A 13,477-nucleotide genomic window follows, 5' to 3' on the forward strand; every position below is an offset into this window, starting at 1 on the left:
AATACTTTACTTTGTACTTCTTTTCCATTTCCTCTCCCCTTTTTTCCGTTTTGCATTCATCTTTCTTATTTTTCTTCTCTATTCTCTTGCTTATTCTCTTTTTGTTCTTTGGTATTTTCCTTTTCTTTTTACTTGTGTCCATTTCGTTAATTTGACTTTTTTTTGGATTTATACTTCGGTGCTCCTTTCTTTTCTTTACTTTTTCCTTTTCTTTTCTTCATTATTCCTTTTACATTTTATTTCTTTTTCCTCATTCCATTTTTTATCTTTTCTATATTATAACCTATCAACTTCTTTACCTTTCCTTCTGCGTATTCTCTTTGCTCTTTTACCCTGCCCCTTTTATTTAATATTTTTTCTACTTCTATTTTCAGTTTTCCTTCTTCATTTTTCTTTTTACCTTTAACTTTCTGCCTCTTCGTTTCCCTTACTGTTTATCTTTTCAATCTCCTGTTCAACTTTTTTTTTATTATTCTAATTTTGTTTTATTTTCTTTCTATATACTTCTTTCCTGTTCTCTCTTCCCTATCTTCCATTGCTGTAGCTTTTCATTGTTTCTTTTTTATCTTTTCGTTTATGTCATTTACCATTATTATACCATTTTCTTTACGTAATTTTGTCTGCTTTTCTTGTGATTTCCATTTTACTTGTTGCGTTTATGATTCTCGCTTTTCCCTTTTTATCATTTCCCTTAAACTTCCCTTTTCTCATCATTATTTCATTTCAGTTTTTCAAGTTTCCTCTTTCATTTCCCCTTTTCACCTTTTCTCTTTCCCTCTTCACTTTTTTCCATTATTTATACAAAATTTGTCATAATACATTTTGCCTTATTCATTTAATTTCTTTCTTTCTCCATCTTCCTTCTGTTTATTACCCATTTACTATTTTTTATTCTTCATTTTCTTATTTCTTGTCCCATTTTTTTTTGTTTTGCTTGGTGCCATATTTTTTTTTTTTATATTATTGCATTTAATTTTTCTTTGATTTCTCATCCCTTTAAATTTTTACTTTTTTTCTTCTTTTACTTTTTTTCCTTTTAGCTTCTTCTTTTCTTCACTTATATTTATGTCAATTTTTCCCGTTTCTTGCCTATTTTTTTACTTTTGCATATTTTCCTTCTCTCATGTCGTTTTTCGTTTCGCTACTCTATTATATTTCGCCATTTTATGGATCTTTACCCTATTTTCTAATTTCCATCGTTTTACTATTTCCCTTTTTCATCGTAGTTTTCTATTTCAGTTATCGTTTCATCATTTCCTTTTTTCCAGTTACATTTACTTTCATTTTTGATTGCTCTACTTCCTTCTTTCTATTGTTTTCATTTTCTCTTTTCAATTCCTATCACCGATTTTATCGTTAAACTCTAGCCTTTATTCTTGCTTCCTTTCGTTTTAACTTTTCCTTTTCCTAGCTTTCTATTAATTTTCTGTAAATTTTTTCTTATTCATGTGTCATTGTTTCTTTTCTTCTTTTTATTTGCATTTTCAATATTTCTCGATTTTTTATTTGGTTAGGTTTTTTCTTTTCCACTTTTTCCATTTCACCTAATTTTTTCTCTATTCTTTTTTATTGTTGTCTTCTCAGTCATTTTTCTCTTTTCCCTTAACTATTTTCTTCCTTTCTTCATCTCTTTCTAATTACTTTTTATAGCCGTTTTTCCCAATGTACGTTTTCATTGAATTCTATTTTTTTTCCTCCCATGAACTTTCCTTTTTCTTTTCTTACTACATTTTCCTTTTTATTTTCTCATTTTCTTTTTGCAGTTTGTAGTGTAATTTTATCCTGTTTTGTACCTTCCCATTGTTCTGTTTTTTCTTTCATTTGCCTTTTCCTATTTTTAATGACTTCTTTCTTTTGCCTTTTTTCATCCTTTCTCCATTTTATATTGTTATTTTTGTTTAAAATCCCCTTTTCATTTTCTTGAATTTTTCTTGATTCTTGATTCATTTATTTGATTTTCCTTTTCAGTTTTTCCTCCTTTCATCTTTTTCAGATATTCTTTTGTGCTTCTTCCTATTTATTACTACTCCTTTTCTCATTTATGTTTAAATTTTTCTTCCACTATCCATACTTCTTTTGTTTCTTTTCCTTATCCGATTTCTTTTTTTTTTCAATGATTTTTTGTCGTTATTTTTTCTTTTCTTTCCGTTATACACTTCTCTTATTTTTGTACCTTTATGGGCAGTTTTACTTCATACTGTTAGCTCTTTTCAATATTTTTAATTGATTTCTGTCCACAACCATTCTGCATATTATTTACCTTCAACTGTTTCCTTACCTCAACATAAGCGTACTATATTTTTTTTCTTCTTTTCCTGTTTCACTGTGCTATTCCGTTATTTCTTTTCCTGTCTACATTGACATTTTTTTTAATTAAATTTAGTCCCGTTTCGCTTCACTTTTTATTCCATCAATTTTTTTTCTCCTTCCGCTTTACTTGTTCACATTGTTTCATTTTATTTTATCCTGATTTTTGTTTGTTTTGGGTTTTTTCTTCTTTATACAGCTCCTTTTCAATTTTCCTTTTCCCTATTTTAGCTTTTCTTCTTTTTGTTGTTTACAATTTTCTTTTTGACTACCAATTTTTGTTTTTTTTTCATTTTTCTTACTGTTCTGCATCATTTTTACACCTCTTTCTTTGCCTTTTTTCTTCTGTAAAACATATTCCCCCTTTTTCCTTATTTCTTTTTCCTCTTTTATTAATTCGTTTTTAATTTTTCTATTTGCAAATTTTGTTCTTACGTTCTTTTCTCCCCCCATTTTTACTTTTTTATTTTCTTATTTTTTCCGATTGTTTTTCCTTCATTCCCGTTTGTCTCTTCCCTCTACTCTCCCTTGTTTTGTTCCATTTTTTCACATCACTTTCTTTTTTTTCACCCTCTTCTTCTTTCGCCTTTCCTCAACTTTTTTCTCTTCTCTCCATTTTGTTTAATTTTTTTTTCTTTTACCGTTCACCTTTTGTTCCTATTACTATTTTTCTTTCATACTTTTTCGTTCACTCTTTTTTTTATTTTCGCGTTCCATTTTTTCTTTTACATTTTCCTTTTTTTTGACTTTCGCCATCTTCCATTTAATTTTCTTTGTTCTCCTTTTACTTGATGATTTCCTATTTTTACATCTTAATTTTCTTTTTATACATTCACATTTATTTTTTCTTTCGTTTCACTTTTCACTTTTTTTAATTTCTTTTTATCGCTTGACTCCATCCTTTTACTGTTTTTCTTTTCATTCTTCTATTTGTTCTGTTTCCAGTTGTGCATGCTTTTTTGCTTTCTGCCTTTCTCATAGAGAAGGGTAATGCAATCACTCTAAAAATCGTCAACGTAATCCCGGCCACGGAGGCAACTTTGACTTTTTAGGCGTAGGTAGGAGTATCCAGTGAGGGGTTGCTACTTTAAAATTGAAACTAGTTTAAAATTTCTTAACAAGTTGAAAATTTTCGGCAGGGTCCGGACCCCCCGGATCCGCCGCTGGTTTTAAGCGATGTTTCAGTGTCGCATCTCAAGATCGTGGCTGTCGGTCCATTGTATGTATGTGCAAATCGTACTGACCATGTAATATTCATTTCCACCGTTGTATTGAACATAACCAGCCATGGGATCGTAGTTTGAACAAATGAGAAATGCACAATTGCACCACTAGGTAGATTAAAACAGGTTTTTCCTGCTAATTTTGTCGTTTTATTTTGTTTTTCTTCTTCTTTTCACTTTTGCTTATATCTTTATATCGTTTTCCGTCTTGGTCAGTCTTGCTTTCAGTTCTATCTTTTTCCAATTTATCTTGTTTTTTGTTATTCGTTTTTAGTTTGTTTTTTTTTTTCATTTTCATCTCTCTGGTCTGCTTTTACTTTTTTCACTTTTTCATTTACTTTTATCTATTTATATTTTTTACCCTTTTTGTTTTGTTTTTCATTCATCTTTTTTTCTATTCCTTTTTACGTCGATTGTTTTACATTTCTTGCCTATTTCCTTTTATATCCCAGGTTACATCCCATTCTTTTCCTTTTTGCTTCTTCTCCTACTCATCTTTCCTTTTCTTCTTTTTATTGTTATATTTTCATTTTCATTTAATATTTTTGATTGATTTTTTTTTATCATTTCTCTGTACTCCCTTTCACCATTTTTCGTTCCTTATCTCTTTTTTCCCTTTTTTGTTCTGTTATTATTTTTCCCTTCAATTTTTTTTTCTCTGCAAACCTTTTTTTCTTTTTCTATTCTTCAGTTTGTCTGCTTCTTTTAATTTTCTATATATTTTTTCTATTGTATTTTTTTCTTTTATCTCTTTTATTCTCTTGTCCGCTTTTCTATTACTGTTGTATTGTGCTTTTCTATTTTAGCTGCTCTTTTTTTCGTTTTTGGCCATTCCCCTTACTTTGCTCTTGTTTTTTCTCCGATTATCTTTCTTTAATTTCCTTTAAAATTCTTTTATGTGTCTTGTCCCTTTTTCTTTTACCTATGAATATTTTTCCGTTTTCTATTTCCTTTTTATTATTTTTTTCGCAATTTTTTTTCTGGCTGACAGTTTCTTACTGCTTTTAATGTTTTTCGTTTCACCTATTACTTTTTTATTTCTTTTTTGCATTGTATGTTAGCTAATCTTTTAGGTAGATTGAAACAGGTTTCCTATTAACCCTCTTAAGACAGATGCCTTCCGTTTAAGTTCACTTCCTCTCCTTTACTTCATTTTTTTCTTTCTCGACTTTTCTTTCATTCCATCTCTGTCTTCTTTGTTCTTTCTACCCATACTACTTTTCATTGTTTCCTTTCGTTTCTTCATTGTCTTTTTTTTTTTTTAATTTTCCATTGATTTTATTTCAATTTTTCTGTTGTTAGCTCATGTCTAATTTTTTCTTTATTATGTCGAGAAAATTCTCATAGCTTCAAACACCGTGCAAGCCCATAAAATGGCCATAAATTTAAATTAGTTATGGAATTTGTGTTTCGACTTCGTCTCATCAGAATCCGAGAATAACTTAGTGACAGGACTAAGCTCTGGCTCCAAAAACACGCAGACACAATGTCTTTCTGAGCGAACCCCTAATCAAGAGTGATGCTCCGCAAGACTCTTTTTAAGCTGATGAGAACTAATGAAATCGAAACATTTGGTTTGGCTTAGCAAGTCAATGCAAGAGGCACTATGCTATATTTCTCTTTGGTAGAAAACGCCATATTTAACAACCATCGATGCACCAAAAAATGGTCTCAAGATATCATAAGAATATGGTTTTTATATGAGATCTACCGGACAATGGAGATGGTGTTTTTAATGGGTTGAACTCATTTCAAACACCAATAAAACACTATAAAGTGGAGGTGAATTTAGAAAAACCATGACCATGAACGAATTATGGGGTTTTCATTTGCTCGGTACATTTCTCTTACCGTTCTTTTTTTTTCTCCTTGACTCTTATTTTCTTTTGTTCCTTTTTATTTTTTTTTTTTGCTTAATTTTCCTAATTTATCATGTTGAATTTCCTTTCATCTGTTTGTGTTTCATTTCTCCATTTCTACTTTTCTTTGTTTCTACTTCCATTGCTTCTTTTGTTCTGCTTTTCTTCTCTTCATTTTATTTCTCTTGTTCTTTGGTTTCATTTCCTCTTTACTACTTTTTTTTCTTTTGCCTTTTCTCAATATTTTTCCATTCTTTATCTACGATTTTGTTTTTTATTTCTTTTGTTTGTGTCTTTCCGTCTCGTCGTTTTTTTAAATTCTCTCCTTTACCTTTTTGTGGTTTCCATTTTTTATTTTTTCATTATTTTCCCTGTTTTGTTTTGTTGCGTTCCTCTTACTTTTTACCCTTTTTTCCTTCTCTTGTTTATCTATTTACATGTTCCTTATTTTCTATTTTTTCGTGATATATCCCTATTGCAGTTCCTCTGTTTTTCTTTTTTTTTTTCTTAATCCTCTTACCGTTTTACCTTTTCTTTTATTCTTCTATGTGCCATTCTTCTTAAACAATGAACCCTCAGAAGGATTGCTGATAATTCTTTTTATGTTTTCTATTTTTATTTAATCTTCTTTCAACATTTTCTCTCTGTTATTTTAGATGATTCCTTCAACATTTTGCCGTGTTTTCCCTCTTTTGTTACTCTATTTAAGAAGTTCCTTCAACTTTTACTTACATTTTTTTCTGCTCTCCCTATTTCCTCTTTGATCTTTTCCTTTCTTCTCTAAATATTTTTTTGTTTATTCTTTTTCCCCTTTGCCTTAACCTTTTCCATTTCCTCCTCTTTTTTCTGAAGCCATGTTTCTGTTTCACCTTTTCTTTTTTCTAATTTTTACAGTTCTCCTAAAATAAACACTTCGTAAATCCTAAAAATAATTGGGACTGTCTAACTCACCTACGATACTGTGGCCACCAGGAAGCAATATTCAGCACAGTTTCCGCTGATAGAGATTTTTTTAATCGAGAAAAGGTTTTAGGTGCTGCTTTAGAGAGAGAAAGAGAGAGAGAGAGAGAGAGAGAGAGAGAGAGAGAGAGAGAGAGATATGGGTCTACAAGCATTTTGGTTCAGACCATAAAAGTTCCAACATGGCTCGGCACCGTATCATAAAGGGCTTGTCATTTAGAAATGGTTAAACATTTTTTGGTTACTTTATTTTATAGACACGCATATGTTGGGGCGTACACTAATGGAGACCATTGTGTGATTCTGTTTATGAAAGAAGATTGCTGTGAATTTTTCATGAGTGTCTGACGGCCTAAATATGCCATGTTGCAAATTTAACTATTTCTTTAGCGCAATGCTAGGCCTCTGGGGCCACGTGTTCATTATTAACAGTGGATAAATAAATAATTAATTAAAATATTTGAAATTGCAGTTATCGAGCTCTTGGCAAAGGTTCCCAACGGATCGAAACGTTGGATGAATACAATATACCATGTTTTGATTATAAATTAGTAGAATAGTTAATTACAGTAATGACAACATACTAACAAGCCTTTTATTTATTGGTTTGATTTGATAGTGATAGAAGCTCAGTCTTCTGACCATTACAAAATTCTTTCAAATATTGAATCACCTTACTTATATTAAAATGTTAAAACTAAACTGAAACAACCCAACCCAAAACTGCCCACCAAAAAAACACAGAACGAACACTCGCAAAAAGCCATTCCCTCACGGACCCCAGGTGTTTTTCCAACCAACCAACAGAGAGACACAGTAGTGTGGGACAGTTTGTGTAGGTACTTTTCGGAAGGCCTTTCCCCGCTGCCATCGCCAACATCTCGCTGCAGCCCGGAGTCTGGGCGAGCCCGGCATGTAGGTAAGAGATCTATCTCCAACATGAACGCGGGCACGGCACGGCACTGCACTGTATATAACAATGCATTGTATTGCCGAATGCTGGCAACAGCTCGGGTCACTTACCCCCAAGCCCGTCGCTCGTAGCCAGCCAAGCCAAATCCACCGCGTGACCGATTCCATTCAGTCTCTGTGTGTTTATCCGCTTTGAGCAGCACCCTGCGATACATCGAATCAGCCGGAGCAGCAGCAGCAACAGCAACATCAGAGCGGACCGAGAGGTCGCCTTTCTTTTGTTCGGAACTTATTACTCATAATTGAGTGTTTTCACTGGACGATGTGCGATAACTGCGCGACTGTGTGTACACACAAAAGGTTTCCATCGAATGAATGTTGTTTGTGTGTGTGTGTGTGTTTGGCCTGGTCAGTCGCAGTCTACTTCGATTCGGTTGAATGGAGCGGTGCGATGCATGTGCGATATCTGATCGAATTGAACGGATTTGTTTGGGGCGTGGGGAAAAGATATGAAGCCTACTAAGGTTGACGGATCGAATTCACTGAAAGTACTCGAGGCCAGCCAACCAACCAGCAACTTGTCTTCTTTAGCGGCGCTCAAGGGGGGGAATGAAAAGCATACAACTGTATCTCTTTCATAGAAAAATGCATGTAGGTTAACCGGAGAAAAAAGTAACCATTTTCTTCTATCCTTTTACCTTCACCTCGTTTCAGAACTCATAGCAATGGAGCGAATCCAGTGGTGCAGCGTCATCCTTATCATCCTCATTAAGATTCTGTGCGCGCAGCCACTGGCAAACAGCAACTTCCCGCTGAAGGGAGCAAATGGCACAGAGAACCTTAGCAGTCGACTAGTTAGTCAAATAGTTTTTAATTCTACCCTGAATCATCTGGCGGTGGACCGGACCAGTGGCATGGTAAGTTTCCTTTTTGTTCTAAATATTTGATTCATCCGCGTAGGGGATGCGTTTTTTTCCCGCAATAATCTAGGTCACCGCTTTGTTTGATGTCATTTGTGACAGTTCCGTTAGAAAAAAAACTCCAAATTAGTGGTTTCTCAAGAGAGCACTCAATAGAAACCAGTTTTAATTTAAGGACCCTTAAAAACGACAACCGATGCAAAAAAGGAATTTTAAATCCGGCTCGCCTTGACCGTGCAACTATCCCGAACCGGCTTCGATATTCTACAACCTAACAGTCGAGGCACAAGCGAGCGAGCAAATAAAACACAGGTGTTCCGCCATAAATCTCAATCCACATCCGATAAGATCTATTTGCAACAGCCCATACACCCGCACACGATACCCATATTCAAAAGGTTCCCCCACTATTCGCCAGATGGCACCACTGATACGTGAAACAACTACCCCTTCATCAAGCGCGAAGCCCCAACCCAACAAGGTTGAGAAATGCAATGGCCACCCATTCAAACGCGATCGGTAAGTGCCCTCCAGAGAGCGAGTAAGTTGTCAAGACTCGACAATTGATGAAGAGCGAGAGAGAGAAAGGAAGAGTAAGAGACCAATATCGAAAGAGAAAGAGGATGGATACATTTCAAGACGAGAGTTAATGTCATTAAATGCTTCAGCAACAGCACGGCCGTCGTCGTCGTCTCAGTCGTCTTTCCATTTTCCCGACGGTCTTTGTTTGTTTGTATTGGTTCTATTGCTTAACAACCCGAGTCGGTGTTTGTGTCCCGTCCTGCCAGTAGGAATTGTGCAGAAGCAGAAAAAATAGCAAGAGACCATAAAGTTTTCTTCCTAGCAAGTGCACTAGTGCTTGTTCAGGGGTGGGTTCTCAGGGGATTTAAAAATAAATTATCGGAACACGGGGTAACCGAACGACGAAACAGACGGACTACCCCGTACGTTGGTACGAAACACAAGAGGGTTTATGCTCTGTTATGCTATGCGTGCGTATGTCGACTGTCATTTTATGAGCTTTCTCGGTGGCTGGCTGTGGCGTGACCAGAGAACGCGAATGGCAAAGAAGGGGGTTTTGGATTGGGTCGAATATTGGGTGTGTAATGGTTGGTAGTAAAACCTCCCCCGGTCGTGTGCCGGGCTATTCGCAAAAAAAGGTGGCCCACGGTGCGGCAGCTGGCGACGACGATGACGGCTAATGGCTGAGCAGACCGAGGCAGGCTGTTGATAGGCATATAAGAGCACAAGTAGGATAAATGTGATTCGGAGCGAAATAAAAAGTGAAAATATCAAGTGGGATAAATGACGGGCCGTTTTTTTTCAGTGCAGTCAGTCGTTCGCGGGTTGCTAGGATCAATGAGAGCGAACAGAGCGTTTGGGAGGTTGTAATTATTTGCAGAGAAGATTTAGTCGAGGATGTTTTTTTCCGGGAATGTTGACATCTGTCGTCGAGATTAAAGATTATAGTCACTGATTTACGGCATGGGTTGTGGTAATGAATGAAGATTAGAGATAAAACATGCATCAATTAAATTGTTTTAACGCATTATTCCCCCAGAACTGCTAGTAGAAAGCAACTTTCGAAGTGTTCTATAGAAAGAACTGTTCGCAACTATAACGCGACCATTTTATATTTGACTAACAGAATTTCTACTAAGTCACGAGGGATCAAGGGATCCTAATTCTCGTCAATAATTTTGTACAATATCCTATTTAATATCAATCTAGACACTCGAAGAAATGATTCTGCACTATCCGCATTTTTCAACACTGAAGTTTAGCCGCTGCAAGCATTCGGCTCCTAGCCTGATTTCACTCGTCAGACTCTTCTTGTAACAAAATACATCTAACCTACAACTTTGTCGAAGACTCTATCTTTCTAATCAGTTTCGTAGGAAAGTTGATAACAGCGTCCAGCACTAGTGATAGAATTTCGAACCAATTTGATAAAATTCTGCCCATTTTTTTTTGTAAAATTTGCAAAATGTGGGTGGGTTGCCTGTCATTACTAATTATTGAAGAATGAAAATCGATAATTGAGAATGAAAAATTGTAAACTACGATATGAGATTTGTTATTTGAGGATTGCGAAATGAAAAACGGGAAACCAAAAATTATAATTTTGAGTAAACAATTGCGAAACAGGAAGTGAGAATTGAGAGCTGTGAGTTGAGAATTTAGAACTGAAAAGAAACGAATGAGAGCTTAAAAATGAAGTACTAAGAAAGGGGAGTAGGGAACAGAATGTTTGAAACTGGGAAATGGTATTGAGTACTGAAAATGAAGAACTGTGGATTGAGTGTTGATTGCTGAAAACTGAAAAATGAGTAGTAAGAACTGAGTGTTATACTGAAAAGAGAAAGAAACGAAAATGAGAATTGAAATCTAAGAATCAATAGATAAGAATAGTCTCAGAACTGATGATAGAAAGCTGAGATATGAGAATTGAAAACTGAGAACTGAGAATGTAGAACTGCAAATAGAGAAGCAATAATTGGGAATTCAGAACTTAAAGTTGAAAATCAAGATATTGTCATCCATGATTGGTGAATTCAGGAACTTACAATTGAGAACTGAGTAATTAGAACAGACAATTTAGAACTAAGAAGAAGAGAACTGACAAGAAAAACTGAAAATTGAAAACTGAGTTATAAGTTGTGCATATGGAGAATTGATATCTGTAAAATATGAATTGAGTTTCAATGACTTAGAAATAATAACAAAAAAAGGAAAATTGAGAAATAAGTGTTGAGAACTGAGAACTAGAAATTGAGAATTAAGTACTAGGAACAGGGAACTCATAACGAAAAATTGATAACTGAGAATGGATAAGCGAGAATTACGAACAGAGAATTGATACCTTACAATTAGGAACTGAGACACTAATACTGGTAATCGAAAACTCATAAATGAGAACAGGAAACTGTGAAATAAGAATTGGGAACTACGAATTTTGAACAGAAAACTGAGAATAGAGAACTGGAAATTGAGAACTAAGAATAGATAACTAATAGATAATGATAATTGAGAAATGTGAGTTAGGATCTGAGCAATGGGTACTAAATATTAAAAACCGAGAATTTAATTTTAAAAATTGAGAACTGAGAACTAAAATTGAGATATCAGAGTTAGGAATCGGCAATCTAGAGAACTGAGAACTTCGAGTTGCGAACTAAAAATGAGAACTGAATTTTGAGAATTGAGAACTGAAAACTGAGATTTGAGAACTGTGAAATCAGAAATTGGGAACTGAAAAAAGAGAGCTGTGAAAGGCGACTTGGACGCAACTGAGAATAAGTCTTTGAAAACTCATTCTCAGTAGCGTCCAAGTCGCCTTTCACAGCTCCTTCTTCACTATTCGCATTGTTCAGCACTGAAGTGTAGCCGCTGCAATCATTCAGCTCCTGTGTGCCTAATTTTCCTCGTCAGACTCTTCCTGCAACAATACATCCAACCAGCTATCTCTTTAATTTCGTCGTTTAGCAGTCGAATCTAGAACTGAGAAATGAGTATTGAGAACTGACAATGGAGCACTGTGGATTGAGAATAGAGAAATGAGTATTGATAACTGAATACTGAAAATTGAGTTCTAAGAACTGAGAGTGTGATACTAAAACATAAGAATGAATTGAAAAATAGGAATAGGGATCTAAGCATCAATAGAAGACAATAAAAACTGAGAAAGGAGAATCGAGAACTGAGAATGTAGAACTGCGAATAGAGAAGCAAGAATTAGGAATTCAGAACTTAAAATTGAGAATTAAGAATCAAGAAATTATTACCCAAGATTAAAAAATGAGAAAGCATAACTAAGTGTAGTTATCTGAGTATTGGGAATCGAGACACGAGTATTGAGAATAACGAGCTGTGAATTAAGAAATGAGCTCTATAAACTGAAAACTGAGTTATAAAAACTGATAATATGGAACTAAACATTGAAATCTGATTAATGCGAACTGGGCTCTGAGAACCAAGAGCTGAGAGCTGAGAATTGAAACCTGCGGATTTGGGAGTGGTAAGCTGTGAAATGAGAATTGAAAACTGTGAATTAAGAACTGGGGAATGAGTACTAAATACTGAAAACTGAGTTATAAGACCCTTGAAACGGGAACTAAAAATTGAGAACTGATTAATGACAACTGGAATTTGCGAATCCACAGATAAGAGCTAAGAATTGAGACAAGCGAATTGGGATTGCGGAGCTCTAAAATGCGAATTGCTCACTGAGAATTGTGGACTGTGACTTGAAATCTGAAAAATGAGTACTGAATCTTGAAAACTGATTTATAAGAACAGAAAATCGGGAACTAAAAACTGAGAGCTGATTAATGAGAACTAGGATATTAAAATCAAGAAATAAGAACAGTGAATTGAGACCTTGAAATTGGAAGTGGGGAGCTGTAAAATCAGTATTGGAAACTGAGAATTGAGGACTGCGTATGAAGAATGAAGGAATGAGTACTAAATACTGAAAACTGAATGATAAGAACTGTGAATCGGGAATTGAGACCTGCAAATTGGAAATGAAAAACTGTGGAATGAGAATTGGAAGCTGAGAATTCATGACTGTGAAATGAGTGATAAATACTGAAAACGAAGAACTGAGAATAGATCACTGAAAACTGAGAATGTAGAACTAGAGAGCTAAAAATGAGAATTGCGAATTGATAATTGAAAACTGACACAGACAATAGAGAGCCGTGATATGAGAATAGAGAAACAATATTTGGTAATTCAAAACTTAAAAGAAATGAAAAAAAAGAATTGATTAGAAATTAACAATTAAAATTAAAAAATGAGGATGCACAACTCAGAATTGGAAACATGTGACGAGACTGGAGAATTGTAGATTGAGAACAGATAAATCGATATAGGATACTGAAAACTGAGAATTTAGTTTCACGAACTGAGAATTAAGAACTAAAAATTGAGACCTGTGAATCGAGATGAGAATTGAAAACTAAAAAATGAGAATAGTACATTGAGCAATGAGAATTGGAAGCTGAAAATTGAGAACTGAAAATAAAGAACTGGGAATAGAGAACTAAGAACCGGGGTTTTCAGTACTTAAGCCTAAAAACCGCGAATCGAGAACTGGAAATTAAGCAAAGAGCGTTGGGAACTGGGAATCAAAAGATCAGAGCTGGGAACTTAGAATTGCAAAGTTAGGAATGGGGAACTGTGAAATGAGAATTGGGAACAGATAATGGGGAACTTAGAAATGTGTACTAAAGCCTTAAAGAATTTAGAACAAAGAATTCCATTCAGGAACTTAAAACTGGCAGTTAAGAGC

General features: G+C 34.7%; 1 protein-coding gene across 4 annotated transcripts in view; it reads left to right on the plus strand.

Annotated features, from left to right (window-relative positions):
• The window catches only part of LOC131690488 (plexin-A2), an 81,694-nt gene that overhangs the window by 25,849 nt on the left and 42,368 nt on the right, over positions 1-13,477 (plus strand). For all 4 annotated transcript variants that reach the window (XM_058976304.1, XM_058976293.1, XM_058976312.1 and 1 more), the window contains one exon: positions 7,976-8,178. In XM_058976304.1, coding sequence (XP_058832287.1) covers positions 7,987-8,178 — 192 coding nt within the window. In that variant the 5' untranslated portion in view covers positions 7,976-7,986. The remainder of the gene's footprint in view (positions 1-7,975; positions 8,179-13,477) is intronic.

The sequence above is a fragment of the Topomyia yanbarensis genome, chromosome 1 (assembly GCF_030247195.1).
Source record: "Topomyia yanbarensis strain Yona2022 chromosome 1, ASM3024719v1, whole genome shotgun sequence".
Classification (NCBI taxonomy): Eukaryota; Metazoa; Arthropoda; class Insecta; order Diptera; family Culicidae; genus Topomyia; species Topomyia yanbarensis.